Source organism: Pistacia vera, unplaced genomic scaffold, assembly GCF_008641045.1.
Source record: "Pistacia vera cultivar Batoury unplaced genomic scaffold, PisVer_v2 Contig107, whole genome shotgun sequence".
Taxonomy (NCBI): Eukaryota; Viridiplantae; Streptophyta; class Magnoliopsida; order Sapindales; family Anacardiaceae; genus Pistacia; species Pistacia vera.
This window is the reverse complement of record NW_022195104.1, coordinates 755,874-774,556: the sequence shown is the minus strand read 5'-3', so window position 1 is coordinate 774,556 and position 18,683 is coordinate 755,874. Positions and strand designations below refer to the sequence as shown.

At 39.9% G+C, this 18,683-nt stretch overlaps 1 protein-coding gene and 2 pseudogenes across 1 annotated transcript; all 3 read right to left on the bottom strand.

Annotated features, from left to right (window-relative positions):
- Positions 1-1,108: 1,108 nt before the first annotated feature.
- LOC116131442 lies at positions 1,109-3,222 on the bottom strand. The gene is made up of 4 exons (XM_031417100.1): positions 2,889-3,222; positions 2,593-2,783; positions 1,877-1,964; positions 1,109-1,377 (listed from the first exon to the last, which is right to left on the bottom strand). Exons 1-4 carry the CDS (start codon positions 3,220-3,222, stop codon positions 1,109-1,111), a joined length of 882 nt encoding a protein of 293 aa, XP_031272960.1.
- Positions 3,223-9,808: 6,586 nt separating this feature from the next.
- Positions 9,809-10,254, bottom strand: LOC116131258 (annotated as a pseudogene).
- Positions 10,255-13,186: 2,932 nt separating this feature from the next.
- On the bottom strand, positions 13,187-13,632 carry LOC116131584 (annotated as a pseudogene).
- Between the last annotated feature and the right edge of the window lie 5,051 nt (positions 13,633-18,683).

Below are 18,683 nucleotides of genomic sequence, written 5' to 3'. Positions count from 1 at the left end.
CTTGATGCAGCCAATCACCACCGTATTGACAGCTCTGAAAAGAACTGTATTAGGCTAGTGTCAAACCACACCAATCAGTGCACAAGGCGCTCCGGTGATCTCAAGTCTAAGGATCACATGCACCACCATTCGTTAGAGGATTTGTTCCATAGACACTGCGGTTACCATCCATGTGGGATCCTTTGGTGGGTCAGTCCAGTGAACTTGTTGTGGTATAATCACCTACAGCAAGCACCCATGTGTTGCACCAAGTTGTCACCAAACAACATTGAAAAGTGAGATCAGTCACTGCCTTTCGACAGGGTCGTTCAACACTATGATAGCCTTACTGTATTATCTGTGCCCTTACTTTAGAATAATACTGGGGCTACGGGCGTTTCTAGAATGGCCACCATATGTGCTCATAGGGTTCTCACTATCAAGATTTGAAACACTTGATACCCTCGTCACGGTTCTACCATTCTAAGGACATATATCAATACATATTGCAATAATAATGATTTACACGATATAGAATAAAATTGCCATTTATTGATTAATGAACATTATTACAAAGAGTCAATTCCACAATAATTGATTGGCTCTAGGGCACCTACTCCAACAATAGCCTCCTTTAAAGCATGAAAGGCCTATTAGGCCTCCCGATCCCAACTAAAATAGTTTTTCTTCAGTAGTCGCTTGAGTGGTTGGGCTATGCTGCCATACCCCTTAACAAATCTGCGATAGTACCCCATTAATCCTAAGAATCCACGAAGGCTTTTCACGTTGGTAGGTGTGGGCTAGGAAACCATAGCAGCAATTTTTTGGGGGTCTGCCTCAACCCCATTAGCCGAAATCAGGTGCCCCAAGTATTCCAGCTTTTGTTGCTCGAATAAGCATTTTTTTAAATTCCCAATCAATTCATTGTCGTCCAGAATCCTTAGAGCTTGCCGAAGGTCTCTGATGTGGGATTCCAAGTCAGGGTTGTATATCAGAATATCGTCAAAAAAACCAACACAAACTTACGCAGGACTGGCTTAAAAATGTTGTTCATTAGTGACTGAAATGTCAAAGGAGCATTGGTCAAACCGAACGGCATAACCAAGAACTCATAATGCCCCTCATGTGTTCAGAAGGCTATTTTGGGGATGTCTTCGTCTTTGATTTTGATCTGATGGTATCCTAATCGAAGATCCAGCTTAGAGAAGATGGTTGCCCCCGCCAATTCATCCAACAATTCCTCGATGGTCGGGATTGGAAACTTGTCAGGAATTGTTATTTTGTTAAGGGCCCTGTAATCAACGTAGAACCTCCAACTTCCATCTTTTTTCTGGAATAACAACACCGGGCTGGCAAATGGACTGGTACCAGGTTGGATGATACGGGCGGCTAACATCTCTTTGACCAATTTTTCAATTTCATTTTTCTGAAAATAGGGATACCTATAGGGTTTGATGTTAGGGACTGGGGCGCCTTCTTTAAGGTTTATGGCGTGGTCCTGGGTACAGCGTGGAGGAAGTTTGGATGGCTGGTTAAAAAGGTACTGATATTGATCTAAGATTACCTAAATTCGCGAACCGACATCTTTTCCTGTGGTCATTAGCTTTCCCTTAATTGAACAACACTCCACCAAGAACCCTCCCCCGGTGTTGTTGATGGACTGTAACATTGATTTAAGTGAGACAACTGACTTCACCAGAGATGGATCCCCTTGTAAACTAACTCTGACCCCATCCACCTCAAACCTCATGGTCAACTTATTCCAATTAGCACACGTCCCCTAAGGAACTCAACCACGTAATGCCCAAAACAATATTAGCTCCTCCCAACTCAAAAGGAAAGAAAACCTACCTAATTTGAATCCCTTGCACATCTAGAGAAACCTATCGGCACACACCTTCCCCTTTCACTATGACTCCATTTCCCACCATCACCCCAAATCGTTTCCCCTTTTCCACCGCAATACCAAGCCTCTCAACCAACTCCTGTGAAATAAAGTTATGTGAAGCTCCACTGTCAACCAACACCACTACATCAGTATCCCCAATTTGCCCTTTTACCTTCAAGGTCTTACGTTATACCCATGATGGAGTTCATGGACAGAGCTAAGTCGTTACCTTTTGGGTTGGGATTTTCGTCATTTTCTGGTGGAAACTCACCCTTCTCAGGCTCATCATCCTCCAACGCCAGCAAGATCTGTAACGACTTACTCTGATGGTGATTGGGCCTGAATTTTTCATCACATTGGAAGCAAAGCCCTCTTTCTCGTTTGTACTAAATATCGGCTTCAGATAATCACCGGAAACTCCCTCCTGATCCCCTTTGGAAAGTCACAACTCCATTTTTCAGTGCTCTCTCTCTCTTCTATTGGGTGCACGAGATGACACGACTTGGCTGGATTTTTGAGGTTTTGTTGAGTTGGGCCACCAAGCGGGTTGGGCCTGGACTACTGGGTAACCTTGCTGGGTTGGACCACCATATGGGTCGGGTTGGATCTGGGCTGCTGGATACCCTTGTGCAACTTTCTTTGGCTACCTGGACTTTAAAGGGTTTGGGCCGACACTTATCCATGATCCAATTTTTTTCCTCCACGCGATGGGCCTGCTCAATCACCTTTTGAAGGGAGTTGGGCCGCAGCAATCTCAACTCAGCTCTAATTTCTTCCCTAAGCCCATTGATGAAGACTCCCATCAACAACTCTTCCCCCAAATCTTTCAACGGTGCCATATGGGACTCAAAATCTTCCCTATATTCGGTCACAGTGGAGTTTTGTTTCAACGCCACCAGCTCCTCATGTGCAGAACCTTGGAAAAACGATCAGAATCTCGCGATTAAAGCAGCCTTGAACTCTTCCCACGACTTGAAAGGTTCTCGCCCTTCCACCCATTGGTACCAATTCAATGCCCTACCCTCCATGCAAACAGTCGCGACCTCAACCATCTCCGATGGTCCATATTTGTTAATAGTAAAGTGATCTGCACGAAAGGTCCATCCAAAAGGGTCTTCTCCACTGAAAATTGGAAGTTCCAACTTTTGGCCCTTCTTTTCCTCTTTCCCACATTCCCTGTTTGTTTCTTGTCCTTGCTCTCGACCATCACCAGAATCTGTATTCTCGAAATTTGGCTGAGACTTCTCTTTTTCACGGTAACGTTTCTCATCCCTTTCATCTCTCAACCTCATCAATTCTCTCATCTTGGTCAAGTATTCCTTAAGGCTACCCACATCGGTCTTAACGGAACTCATATCTTCCTACACTGACTTCATCTCTTTTTCCATATTTTCCACCCTATTATCCATCTTTGATTTGACCAATCCCTAGCGTGAGACTTGTTGGCTCTGATACCAATCTGATGGAACTCTCCTGCAAATTAGTGAATCACAGCAACACACAAGACACAGCAAAGAATATGCACATAATAGAGGAAATAGCAGATTGCATTAATTGGCACTGAATGATCATAAACAGGAACAAGTGAAATAATAGACAGATTCCCAGCAATTCGAGGAGCTGGGGACCTCCCAATTAGTCCTATGAATTTAATCCTTGATATCCTACCTCCCTCACTCCCTCCCTTTTATAAGCTAATTATTCTATTCCGTAACTAATTGACAGCCAAGTGTCCATTCTCATAACAACCTCACCATGCTCTAACAACCCTTATTGCATACCTCACCACCCCTTAACAAACTCACTCTCAACGTACCCTAACTCCTATTCCTTCCCCTACCCTTGGATTTATAGACCTTGTGTATGGGAGGTCTAACGAAGACAAGGTCTATAAATGCAACTTCTAGTTTGCAGGGGCTTAGAGGAAACAAAAACATGTGATTATGGGTTGGAAATATTTATTGTGGCGGTTGGCATGTTTAACTATGTGCTTGGGATCTACTTACCAAGCTAGAGCAATAATAGGTACCCTTTCTTTTCTCTGCAAAGTAGTTTTGCAACTTATGATATGCTGATGAGCAACTAAAAGGGCTGGTGTACCGCAGGAAGGGTAGTGGTAAGAAGTAGAGGAATATTGCTGAATATTTGTTATGTAGGAAGTTGGGATTTGTTAGGGAGGACAAATGGCATGATAGGATAGTATGTAGGTGGAATTCGGTTAGAGCAAAAAGGTGACAGGAGAGAATAAAAAGAGGGGGAGAGAGAAAGGAAGATTCATTGAGAATTAAAAAGTAAATTGGAAGGGAGGTAGCTGACCCTCGAATTCAGTATTTGTGGAGGTGGCTGAACCTCGAAGTCAGTCTTTCACTTATCATTTTCTCGATGTACTTTGCATTACTTTTTCAATGTTATTTGCTTATTGAGTACTGATAGCATATGACTACTAGATATATCTTCCATGAATGTATTGTTCTGTTGGGATTAATATAACAGTGTCTTCCTTACTGAATTGTAATTATTGATTGTGAGTTGTGGACAGATTGTTGGTAGTATTGGTTGATTCGTAGGTCAGATCCTATCAAGTGGTATCAGAGCATTGTGGTATGGGTAATGGTCTTGACGAGGATGGATTTTAGACTGGATAATATAGAGAGAGAGGTTACAAAGCTGGGAGTTGAAATTGGTACCATCCGGGAGTGTTTGGTGGAGTTACAATCATGGGTACAACGAAAGAATGAGGAAGAAGCTGGTAGAATAGAAAATGTTCAGTCTCAGCAAGAAGAAAATGCAAATGGAACCAGTGGATCTGGTAATAGTAACCAAAATCGCAATGAAATAAGGGGACGAAAATTGGAGACGCCAATCTTTTTCGGTGAAGATCCTTACGGATGGGTCTTTAGAGTTGAGCGGTACTTCAGTCTGAATGGAATATCGGAGGAAGGAAAGTTGATGGCTGCAACTGTCTACATGGAAGGAGAAGCTATAAATTGGTTCCAGTGGACGAAATCTAGAACGGCGGCAAGCTCGTGGGCTATGTTTAAGTTAACACTACTTCAAAGATTTAGTGGATCACAAGAGCTCAAACCATATGAATCCTTAATGGCAATGAAACAAACTGGTTCAGTGGTGGAGTTCCGTCATCAATTTGAAGCAGTAGCAGCATTTTTGGTAGGGGAGAAAGAAGAAATTCTGCAAGCTGCCTTTGTGAATGGACTAAAAATAGAGATTAGGGCTGAGGTTCGTTTGGCTGAACCAAATTCATTAACCCAAATAATTGAGCTGGCCCAGAGAATAGAAGAAAGGAATCAAGCATTAGAAGAAGCCTAAGTGGGAGCAAACAGGGGCTTACGTGTAGCTGGGCCTGGGTTTTCATATGGGTCCAGCAACTATTGATCTAGGAGTGCGACCCGATTTGAAATTAATCCCAAATTTCCCAACTCAATCGAATCCCTAAAATCTAACTCCAACTCCTTTTCCAATTTCAGTCGACGAACACCGGAATCTTCCATGAAGGACTCGTCGATGAATTCCTCCACTCGTGAACCATCGACGATGACTTTCCGGTCATTCTAATGAAAACATTTTCAACAACGAGAGTTTCCCTTTCGTCGAATGACAGATGCCGAGATCCAGAGGAAAAGATAAAAGGGAATATGTTTTAGGTGTGATGAAAAGTACTCGATTGGGCGTAAATGTGGTGAGAAACAATTTCAAATCATCCTGATTGATGAAGAAAAAGATTGCCCAGATCCAATTGGGGGTGGAGAAACTTTCGAAATTGAAACAGAGCAACAGGAGGAAAATGTTGAGTTTCTCTTAGTTCAGTGGTGGGGATTCAGGGTCTAAAGACAATGAAACTCAAAGGAAGAATCCAAGGTAAGGAATTGATTGTGTTGATTGATAATGGGGCTTCCCACAATTTTATTAGCTCAAAGGTGGTTGATAGATTGGGAATACCAGTGGTAGGGACTCAGTCCTTCAGGGTCAAAGTAGGTGATGGGTATAGTGTGAGGTGTGAACGAGAATGTAGGGACATGTGCATGGAGTTACAAGGGGTAACGATTGTGCAAAAAAAATTCCCATTTGATATGAGCAGTGCTGACATAGTTTTGGGTATTGCATGGCTTGAGACTTTGGGCGAGACCATTACAGATTGGAGAAAATAAACTATGAGGTTCACATTGGGAAACCAAACAGTCTATTTGTATGGGGATCTATCTCTTAGAAAAAACCATAGTATCCCTCAAGGTGATGATTAAGGCGTTATAAAGCGAAGGGCAGGGCTGTTTGATCAAGTTTGGGTAGGTATAGACTCAGTGTGAAAAAATGGGGAGTATCAATGACAAACTACTGGAGGGCTTGGGAAAGTTTAGCCAAGTCTTCGAGCCATTCCCCGGGTTACCACTTGCTAGGTCAAAAGACCATGCTATTCAGTTACTTCCTGGAACACAGCCACCAAACCTCAAACCATACCGGTACCCTCACTATTAGAAAAATAAGATAGAGGGTATTGTTAAGGAAATGTTGGCTTTGGCAATTATAAAACCAAGTATCAGCCCGTTCTCTAGCCTTGTTTTATTGGTGAAAAAGAAGGATGGAGGGTGGAAATTCTATGTAGATTATCAGGCAGTTAACAAGGTGACAATCCCGGATAAATTTCCAATTCCCGTTATCGGTGAATTGTTTGATGAGTTCAAAAGGGCAATAGTATTTTCGAAACTCGATTTGAAATTCGGATATCATCAAATTAGAGTGAAACCAGAAGACACACAAGATTGCTTTTCGGACACACGAAGGGCACTAATTTCTTGTAATGCCTTTTGGCCTTACCAACGCACTAGCAACTTTCCAAACAGTCATGAATGATGTATTCATGCCGTATTTGAGAAAATTTTTGTTGGTGTTCTTCAACAATATACTGATTTATAGTAGAGAGATGGACGAACATGCGAAGCATTTAAGCATTATTTTGCAAGTATTATTAGAGAATCGGCTGGTGGTAAATCAGAAGAAGTGTCAATTCGGGCAACTCCAGTTAGAATATCTCGGACATGTAGTGTCGGCTAAGGGTGTGGCAGTTGATCCTTCCAAAATAGACAGCATCACTATATGGCCAGAACCAAGGGACATTAGGGCACTCAGAGGATTTCTTGGGCTGATAGGCTACTACCGTCGTTTTGTTCACGATTATGGTAAGATAGCTCTTCCATTCACTGCCCTATTAAAAAAGGACTCTTTTGTATGGAATATAGCAGCTCAATAGACCTTCGAAGAGTTAAAAAGAATCATGACCAGTGTTCTTGTCCTACGGATGCCAAATTTCACTCAAGAATTTATTATAGAAACCGATGCTTTGGGAAGCTGGTTAGGGCTATGTTGATGTAAGAGAGGTGACCTATTGCATTTCTCAACAAAGGTTTGTCTATCAATTCCAAACTGAAATCAGTTTATGAGCGGGAATTAATGGTTATAGTTTTGGCTGTGCAAAAATGGCGACATTACCTCTTGGGAAGACGTTTTGTTATCCAGACAGATCAGCGGAGTCTCCACTTCTTAACTGACTAGAAATTATTGAGTGAAAGTTAGCAAAAGTGGGTTATCAAACTGTTGGGACTAGATTTCATCATTCAATATAAACCGGGACCACAAAATAAAGTCGCAGAAGCTCTTTCCAGGATGCCGAATACAGTTAAGCATCATGCTATTTCTATAGGTTGTTTTTCTAGACTAGACAGTTTAGAGGATGCAATCCAGCAAGATGCCAAGTTACGTAGGATTATACAATAGCTCCTAATTGAACCAAACAGCCACTCTCATTTTAGATTGGTGGGACACCATCTGCTGTACCATAACAGGTTAGTGTTACGTAAATCGGGGCCTCACATCCACAAGATATTACAGGAATTTCATACTTCACCTATTGGGGGCCATTTTGGATTTTTTCGGACATACAAGCAAATCTTGAATGTGGTGTTTTGGGAGGGAATGAAGAAAGATATCAAAGCATTTGTAGCTGCTTGCCACACAACAAAATAAATACGATGCATTAAGTCCAGCAGGTTTGCTGCAACCATTACCTATTCCTAACCAAGTGTGGGATGATGTCTCTATGGATTTCATTATGGGGCTGCCCAAAGCGAATAGGGTTGATACTGTTCTCGTCATGGTCGATCGTTTGACAAAATATAACCATTTTGTCACTCTTAAACACCCGTATACAGCCAAGGTGGTAGCAAACCTGTTTATCAAAAAGGTGGTCAGGTTGCATGGGTTTCCTTGAACCATTGTTTCTGATCAAGATAGGATTTTCATGAGCAACTTTTGGGCTGAATTATTTAAACAGTCAGGGACCCATTTGCACATGAGTTCAGCCTACCATCCACAGACGGATGGTCAAACAAAGGTGGTAAACCTTTGCTTAGAGACATACCTCAGGTGCTTTGTCAATAACCACCGATAACAATGGCCAAAATGGGTTCCACGGGCAGAATTTTGGTTCAACACCACCTATCATAGCTCCACGGGAATGTGTCCATGAACCTCCAATGGTATTACGCTATGCGGACCATACTTCTCCAGTTGAAGAAGTTGACCAGCAACTTCAGCAACGAAACCATATTATTGAGGAGTTAAAGGCAAATCTTATCAAGGCTCAAAACCGCATGAAGACGTATGCTGATCGCCGTCGCCGGGAGGTGACATTTGAGATAGGAGAATCTGTATATTTGAAGTTACAACCATACAGATTACGATCGTAGCATGTCCCTATAATGAGAAGTTGAGCCCATGGTTTTACGGTCCCTTTGTAATCACGTACAGAATTGGAGCAGTGGCATACAGGCTGGCACTACCTTCTTCAGCTCGTATTCACAACGTCTTCCATGTTTCGCAACTGAAGAAAGCAACGTTCCCAATCCCCAATAGCCAGCCTCTACCGGCAACCCTTAACGAGGATTTAATTTTACAACTTGAACCTGAAGCAGTCCTCAAAGAAAAGGAAACTTCTGAATGGACAGTGGGAGGTGCTGATTCAATGGAAAGGCTTACCGTCCTATGAAAACACATGGGAGGATCTTGACATTATTCACCACCAATTCCCTTCTTTCCACCTTGTCCTCAAGGTGGTTCTCCTTGGGGAGGGTAATGATGAGCAACTAAAAGGGCTGGTGTACCGCAGGAAGGATAGTGGTAGGAAGTAGAGGAATATTGTTGAATATTTGTTATGTAGGAAGTTGGGATTTGTTAGGGAGGACAGATGGCATGATAGGATAGGATGTAGGTGGAATTCGGTTATAGTAAAAAGGTGATAGGAGAGAATAAAAAGAGGGGGAGAGAGAAAGGAAGATTCTTTGAGAATTAAAAAGTAAATTGGAAGGGAGGCAGCTAACCCTCGAAGTCAGTATTTGTGGAGTGGCTGACCCTCGAAGTCAGTCTTTCGCTTATCGTTTTCTTAATGTACTTTGCATTACTTTTTCAATGTTATTTGCTTATTGAGTACTAAGGATATGACTACTGGACATATCTTCCATGGATGTATTGTTTTGTTGGGATTAATATAACAGTGTCTTCCTTATTGAATAGTAATTGTTGATTGTGAGTTGTGGACAGATTGTTGGTAGCATTGGTTATTTGCAGATCAGATCCTATCATATGCTAAATTCGAAACTGATGAGGCATGAGAAGCATTTTGAACCATAGGCTTGAAGATAGTATTGTTGAATATCCATTGTAGTTAATGCTTTTGTTAAACAAAGTTTATTTTATAAACAGAAGATGCCCATGATCTGCTTAACCAGTAGAAAATGTAGTTCAAACTATGAAACTCAGTAAATATCAGGAACAACTCAAAGTGGAGGAACTTTTATCAACTTTATATTAACGTATCAACTATCTTGTTGCAGTGTGTTGTAAACTGTTTACAAATATCCAACTATGGTTGCTTTAGAACCTGCAAATTAGTGATAACTGGTTACTTTGCTCTTGATGGAGATGTGAAGATGGTAAACAGCGACTAGTAGCTAAAGACATGAGCAATGCCTTCTCAACATCTTTTGTCGCATGCCTTTGGATCAAAGAGACTGCATACTCCATGAAAATTGCATCACAAGGCAATGTAATAGGTCCGCCGATTGGCAGCCCAAACTCATCTTCTGCCATTGTAAAGAGCTCTCTAATAATGTCGTTTTTAAGATATTTTAAGGGAATCACAAATCGCCTCTGGTCAGCAGTGTACACAACAAAATGACCCCTCTCAGCTACTGATGATGTGCTGCAACTTTCTAAATCAACCACCTTGTGGCTTTTGGCGATGAGATTCTTTTCCGCTTACTAGTAGCCACGTTCTGCCACTTCTTTGCCATTTTGATTAGCTTCTTTGGACTAATCATGTTGTTTCTTATTATTAGAAAAAAAGATTTTGAAATGAATGTGAGAATGAATATAAGATACTGAAACATTAAATCTTGTGATTGTTGGATGGAAGTCTATCGAAATGGGGTTGGTTATATAGTCACTAGGCTAGAGACAGTCCCATTAATATTGCTACCCTAGTGCAGGGACTTATGTGATACAAAACCATGTGATACAATGGCAAATGAATATTTAGGTGGTTGGTGTGATAGGTTATGCTTAAAAACAGTGGTCGACCACTGCAGGGCACTATATTGGTTTAGTTCTTCCCAATGGGTCTGTGTTTTGTGATAGATCAAAATCACCCTAATCATTCTCAACCACTTGAATATAGTAATTATTAATCAGGATTTAGGATACAAGAAGATGAAAATTTATTTGATTTAATCACTTTGGATCTGTAGTTGTACGTGGCAAGAACACCAACATGTTCAGTCCATGATGTTAGTAATCTGCTGAACAAAATTTATGTGGCTCAATCAAGCCTACTTAAATCAGGTTCTGATTTGGCATTGGAGAATCAATTTCTGCCCACAAAAATTAATAGATTCCTACTATGTCAAATCTTCTACAAGAAATTTTCTGCTGATTAGTGTAGTCACTGGACTCACTGCAGACAGCCTGTGGACTTACAAGTGTTTTTATCTAGACGCAACAAAATAATGTCGAAGAATAAACATATGTGTTATAAACTTAAAATCCGATCAAACTTCGTAACTGTCGCTGATCGTGGAGTATAAAAAACCTTTCTGTCTACAGAGACGAGACATTTTATACTTACAATGTGTACAAATACTTACAAAGATGTATGATTTACTCAATAACCCCAAGCAAGTGGTTTGCTGGTTTGTATGCTCCTGGTGAAAAAGAGATGGTGATAAGCAGCAGCCAGTAACAAAAGACATCAGCAAAGGGATTTCTAGATCTTTATCTGCATCGCGTTCAATTAACAAAACTAAGTACTCCATAAAGGAGGCATCACATGGCACTATGAGAGATAATGCATTTTGTTGGATTAAACTTGGTTGTCTATATACTTGCTCTTGGATTATTAGGATTATTGATTAATTGTTGAAATTAGTTAATAAAGTAGTTAATTAGTTTATAGTTAGTTAACTGCTGTTATGCTTAGTTAGAAATATTTAACTATGGTTAACTTAACCATAGTTACTACATATTGTATATAGCCCTAATTAACACTTGTACAATTAACTTTTTGAGCTGAATAATGAAGAAATTCACTTTACTCTCTCTGAAATAAACTCGAACATGGTATCAGAGCAGCGTTTTAAGCTACGAAATTGACAAACTTCAATAAAAAAATCAAGCTCAAATAGAAGCTGTATTTGTATCATCTTTCAAGACCGTTTGATCTTCGTCATCAATTTCTTCCTTGATTAAACTGGTTTTCTGCTAAATCAGTTCTCGATTAAGTTGATTTCTTCTATCTTGGTCATCAATTTCGTCCTTGATTAAACTGGTTTTCTGCTAAATCAGTTCTTGATTTCTACACATATCTTAAAGTCAATCGATTCTAGATGTCGAATGTTACTGACTCAGGTTCGCCTCTCTACAGTTATCTGTCGGACACCCCAAGTTCTACTCTAATTTCAAAACAACTCACTAGAATAGAGAATCATGGGATATGGAGTCGTACGATAACAGTCTCTCTAAGGGCGAAGAACAAATTGGGCTTTGTTGATGGGTCTTGTGAGAAGTCAAAATTCAATGAGTCTCTGCATGCACAGTGGGAAGTTGTAACTCCTTAGTTTTGGCATGGATTTTTAACACTATGTCGAAGGAGATATTCAACAGTATTGTGTACTCTACCAGTGCTCATTAGGTCTAGCAAGATCTTCAAGAACAATACAATAAAATCAATGGTACGGAAGTGTTTTGTATTCACAGAGAGGTAGCTAATTTGGTATAAGGAACAAATATGATTGTAGTTTATTACAACAAATTGAAAACTCTATGGGATGAACTGGGTTCATTGGTGAGTCTACCGCCACCAGATAGTGAGTCAGCCAAGGCTTATTTGGCTCATCTCAACCAACAAAAGCTATTATATTTCCTAATGGGACTTAATGAATCATATGCCTTGGTGTGAAGTCAGACTTTGTTGATGGTTCCTCTGCCCTTAGTTAAACAGGCTTATTCAATAGTGAGTCAAGATGAGAGTCAGGAGGTATTGACTGGATTCAATCATAATACTGAAGTTACTACAACATTTTACTCACAAGGGAATCAAAGGAATCAAACTCAAAATTCGAAATACAAAGGGAAGAAACCTTACATAGAATATGAGTATTGTCATATTACTAGGCATAAGAGAGATACTTCTTACAAATAGTCATATTACTAGGCATAAAAGGGATACTTCTTCCAAATTGCATGGCTGTCCTGTAGATTTCTAGTTTAATAAAGGAAGGTCAAAGTCGAAGGTCAAAGCTAATCATGTTCACTCAAGTCAAGAGCAAGTGTCGAACACTGAATCTGCACCCGACAATAACAAAGGAGGAGCTAATCTAGGCATTGTCTTGACTCTAGAAAAATATGTACAATTGCTTCAACCGCTGGGAAAGGAGAACATGGGAGCACCATTTGCTAATTTGGCAAGTAAAATCGCTTCCTTATACTCAAATTGCAATACCGCCGATGATTGGATTCTAGATTCTGGTGCTACTGACCATATGACCCATAATTTCCAAAATTTTGAGTCATTTGTTGCTAGTAAACCATCCATAGCTAGTTATGTAGGTCTCCCAAAGGGAACAAAAACCTCAATTGAACATGTTGGTTCTGTCAAATTGCAAGAAAATTTGTCACTTGAAAAGGTCACTACCAAGATATCAGTTTATCTTTGTACAATGTTCTGAACTATTTACGAAAATCCAACGATGGTTGGCTTTAGAAGCTGTAGAGTAGTGATTGTTGGTTACTTTGCTCTTGGTGGAGATTTGAAGTTGGCAAACAGCGACCAGTAGCCAAAGACATGAGCAATGCGTTCTCTAAATCTTTTTCTGCATGCCTTTGGATCAAAGAGACTACATACTCCATGAAAACTGCTTCGCAAGGCAATGTGATAGGTTCGCCACTTGGAAGTCCAAACTCATCTTTTGCCATCGCAAAGAGATCTCTGATGATGTTGTTTTTAAGGTATTTTAAGGGAATCACAAAGCGCCTTTGATTAGCAATGTATACAACAAAATGACCCTTCTCAGCCATTGAAGATGGCTGCAACTCTCTGCTTCAACAACCCTAGTGGTTCTCGGCAATGAGATTCTTTTTCGCTTGCTTGCAGCAAGTTTCTGCCACTTGTTTGCAAATTTGATTAGCTTCTTTGGACTAATCATGTTGTTTCTTGTTAACTAGAGAAAAAGATCTCCTGTTGTGTGGGAGACTTTTATTGGATCTAAAGAACATTGAAATGTTGTGTCTGCTATGGATTGAAGGCTACTGAAATGGGCCTTCTTATATAGTCACAAGGCTAGAGATAGTCTATTTAATGCTGCTGCCCTTATGTAGGACTCAAGGGAGACAAAGCCATCTGATATGAAGATAAGTACAACAATTTAGGTAGTTGGTCAATTCAGCTAGTTGTGTTTATAATTTGACATATCATTTGGAGCCTTACACCCAACAATTTCATGTTCTTCCTGGTAGGCAGTTTGATGGCATGTTGGGCCAAATGTGCTAGTGTTAGTGGTTGAAAATCATCTTTGTCAAGCACGTAATGCAGATATAATGGTCAATCTGGTAACAAGAAGATACATATGACTATCTTATAAGCTTAAAACAAAATTTGTCTTAATGATTTAGTTGCATGAGACAGTGGGACAAACCATGTGTGAGCTGCCTAAGTAGAAGAATCATGTGGCTTAGACGACCTTACTTTTTATTGTCTTCCAATCTATTTCAGTTGCATTTTCCTTGTTTCTCAGATGATATGCAACATCCTATCATTGTACATTATTGCATGAACAAGGTTGAATACATGGCATTTGAGAGCATTTTTCAGAAGAAAACTATATATGGCTACCAGAAAGTACACAGAATACACAGATTGCCCTTTGCTCTTTGGTCGTATTAGGGTTTGGGCTTTCTTTCCAGTGTAGTTGGCCGCCTGTTATGGTGTGACCAATCGACTTGTGAGTTCACCAGGCTTAATTATATCCGAGTGTGCATGGTGATCGATGTTGACAAACCTATACTACATCGATTTACAGTTAGTATGTTCGACCTCTTAGTTGAAGTCGAAGTTGCTTATGAATGGAAGCCGATGTGGTGTCCAAAATTGTGACCCATTTATTGAGCCTTGTGATCTTTTACCCCTCAAAGCCCTTAAAAGGGCAATGAGGGACCACTCGAGTGATGAGTCTTCTGTTGATGGACAAGAAGGGTCGTTAGCCATGGTTCATGCTACCCTCGGTGACACCAGGTGGACCTCCACTCTGACATAGGCTGGCCCTTGCTCCAATCCCAGTCATCCTATCCTCTGAATCTGCCTGTGCCCATGAGTAAGAAGAGTAAGAAGAAAGGACGGTGATCCTAGTTTCTTGTTCATTTTCTTCTTTGTAAAGCCTGTGTCTCTCTTTGGGCGTTTGTGCCTCTTTTTGTGTTTCTGGTTACAAGCCTGCGTGCTCCTTCGTGGGAGTCTGTGCCTTTTTTTCTTATTTGAGCCTATATGCTATCGTGATCAGGGCATGTGTGCCTTTGTCGTTTTAGTTTTTCTGGCCTTTGAGTTGTTTGTGTTACTTTGTAACCTCCTTTTTTTGGATATAAAAACTTACTTAGCCAAAAAAAAGTCCACAGAATTCTTTGTACCTCTTTGGTTATATTTGTACAGAATATCTGTTACTTCCCTCCCTACATTTTGATTCCAAATCAAACTAGTTTGCTATCGGCAATGGTTCAGTAATTACTCTTTTTAAGTTAAGCTGGGTAAGAAGATAATTTTGACACAGAGAATTTATAAAAGATGAATTGATCAGGGAAATTGAATAAGCAAATAAATTCAAAGGTCACGTTTTAATTAGGAAACAAAACTAGAAAGATGTAATCAAGTCTTGTTGAAGAGATGTGATAATTCTTGCACGTTACAGAAGTGGAAGATTTAAATAAAGAATTGAAAGTCTCAATTTTTATAACTCTCCCACCAACTAAAACTTATAAAAGAATCCTTAATTAGTTCTTTAATGAAAAAGAAATTAACCCTTCCTTTGATCTTAAATATTTCATTTACCATAAATTCAATTCTATTAATATCTCTTATATAGGTTGTAAATCTTAATTGTCCGGGTGTTATAGACATGATGTTTGGAATGTGAAGAAGATGGACAGTGGACAGATGGTAACACACCAGGGAGACAACACTAGTGACAGGTGTCTCCATCCCTCAGCTCTCTAACAAACTAAGATTCTTATGGTCTTATATTACTGTGTTGTCACTCTCTCACTACGTTCTTGCCCACCAAGTCTTATTAATGATTAGGAAGCTTCCTGAATTAGTTATGTAGATGTATATAAATTAATTGGTGTGTAACATGAATAGCAATCTTCCATTTCAAGCTTAATACTCTTACGTCTCTCTCTCTGGGTACTCCTTTCTCTTTTCTCACTTTCCTTTCTCTTTTCTCACTTGGTATCAGAGCAGGTAGGAGAAGATGGCAGATTCCACTCCTAGTGGTTCTAACACCTCTACTCCACAAACTATAAATACCTCCAACACCACCCTTTCAAACACATTCCAACCTTCCAATTTCAACTTCACTGTACCCGTTAAGCTTGATCTCAAAAACTATCATTCATGGAAGACTCAGGTAATACCTCCGATCAGAGCCAATGATCTTGAGGGCCTGATTGATGGAACTAAACCAAAACCAACTCCCTTCCTCACACCAAGTCCAAGGACAATAGAGATTGTCAATTTACCAAATCTAGATTATCTAATCTGGAAAAGGCAGGACCAGACCTTCCTCGGCTGGCTGCTTTCCACCATCTCAAATGGTATTCTAAGAAAAATCAACAAGTGCAACACCTCTCAAGAAGTGTGGGACGGCCTCGAACAATTCTATGAAGCTCAGTCACAAGCTAGAGTTCTTCACGTGAAACTTCAGCTCCAAAACACTAAGAAAGGGCAAATGAAAATAACCGAATTTTTTGACAAAATGAAGGATATTGCAGATGAGTTGAATCTGGCTGGCCACATTATCCTTGAAGAGGAACTCATCTTGCAAATATTAGGTGGACTGGGGATTAAGTTCGAAACCGTGGTCTCAATTGCCACCTCTCTCAGAAATTTTCCCTCATTGCAAGAGACTTACACCTTGCTTCTCAATCATGAATCCATATTAGAAATGATGCACACCAACTCAACATTTGAGGTGCAACAAAATCCTTCTGCTCAGTTTGCTAAAAGTAACAATCCAAGACAGTTTTTATCTGAACAAAGTCATAATTACTACAATAGGAACCAAGCCAACAGAGCAAGAGGCAAGGGCAAATCCAAAAATATTGGAAATAGGAATGGTTCTGGGACCAAACCAACCTGCCAACTATGCCTAAAACATGGCCATTCAGTCTATCAAATATATGACAAGAACTTTGCTCCTCCAAGTCCAGCAAACTAGAACCAAGGAGGACCAAATCAAGTTTATGCTGTAGCCTCCAACCAGCCATTTTCACCATCCGAATTCTCAAGTGAATGAGGATGGTACATGGACAATAGAGCATCAACACACATCACCAATGACTTAAACAAATTGAGCCTAAAAAGTGAATACCAAGGACCAGAAAAGGTAATAGTAGGAAATGGCCAAGCTCTCAATATAACTCATTATGGTAAAGGCTTCCTAAACTCTTCTTGCTCTACTCCTATACTACTAAAGAACATTCTAGTTGTCCCTAAAAACACCAAAAATCTTTTGAGTGTATCTCAACTCACCACTTATAATAATCTATGTGTATTGTTTCATGGTAAATATTGTTCCATCAAGGACAAGAAGGGGACAACTCTACTAAAAGGAGTGGCTGAAAGAGGACTCTACAAGCTGAACCATCACATTGGAACCAGACTACAAAATTCTAAGGAAAATAGGTCCAATGCTATCTCACTTTTAGCTTTCCAAGAAGTTGATTATCAACATAATTCCTTCCTAGTTACTAGAAAAGAAACAAACCTTGTCTCACCTCATTGTAAACTTGAAAAGGATCACATTAATGAAAATTTGTCTAATTCAAATTCTTGTATCAATGACAAAGTCACACTTGACCTACTACACAGATGTTTTGGACATCCAAACCTTAATACTCTAAACCATATCCTAAAGTCATGGTCCATCAAAATTCACAACTCCGAGAAGACCTCTCATCTAAATTTCTGCCAAGCATGTAGGCTAGAGAAAATGTATGAAATTCACTACCCTAATTCTAAAAAAAAATAAAGTCATCCTCTAGAACTAATTCATGCTGACCTATGGGGTCCAACACCCATATCTGCAACCAATGGAGCTAGGTACTACCTTAGTATCCTAGATGATTACTGAAGATACACATGGCTTTATCCTATCACTATAAAATCCCAGACCTTAGACATTTTTAAACAATTCAAAACTATGGCAGAAAAACAATTCAACAAACCTATCAGAACCATTCAAACAAATATGGGAGGAGAGTTCACTGCCCTTTCTCATTTTCTCAAACAAAATGGAATTGTCTATAGATTCTCCCGCCCACACACTCACTATCAAAATGGAAAAATAGAAAGGAAATATAGGCACCTTGTAGAAATTGGTCTAACCCTCTTAGCCCAAGCTAGCATGCCTTTGGATTATTGGTGGGAAGCTTTCTTCACCTCTGCATACCTCATGAACAGAATGTCTTCTCTAGTCATTAACAATCTATCACCCTATGAAAAACTTACTCAAAATAGACCCGTCTTTAGGTGCTTCGGATGTGCTTGCTATCCATACCTAAGAGCCTACAATAGACACAAGTTTGGTTTCCACACTAGCAAGTGTATCTTCATTGGCTACAACCCAAACCACAAAGGCTTCATGTGCTTGCATGAAACTGGTAGAGTTATACATCTCTAGAGATGTGGTTTTTGATGAACATGACTTTCCCTTCAGCAAAATCATGAACAAGTTGCCACAAAGTCTGAACAACATTTCAAACACAACCCTTACCACCCAATTCCTAACAACCTGCAATAGCATGAATCTCCACCAATGTGATGGTTCAATAGTGAGCAATCCACCAATGGCAACTCCTCAAGTAAGTTCATCACCTTCTCTGTCTCAAAATTATGATAACCTGTCCAATCAAGCTCAATCTAATCCTTTAGACAATGATCAACCTCCCGAAATTGATGATGAACCTATAGAATCTAATGAAACCACTCAAG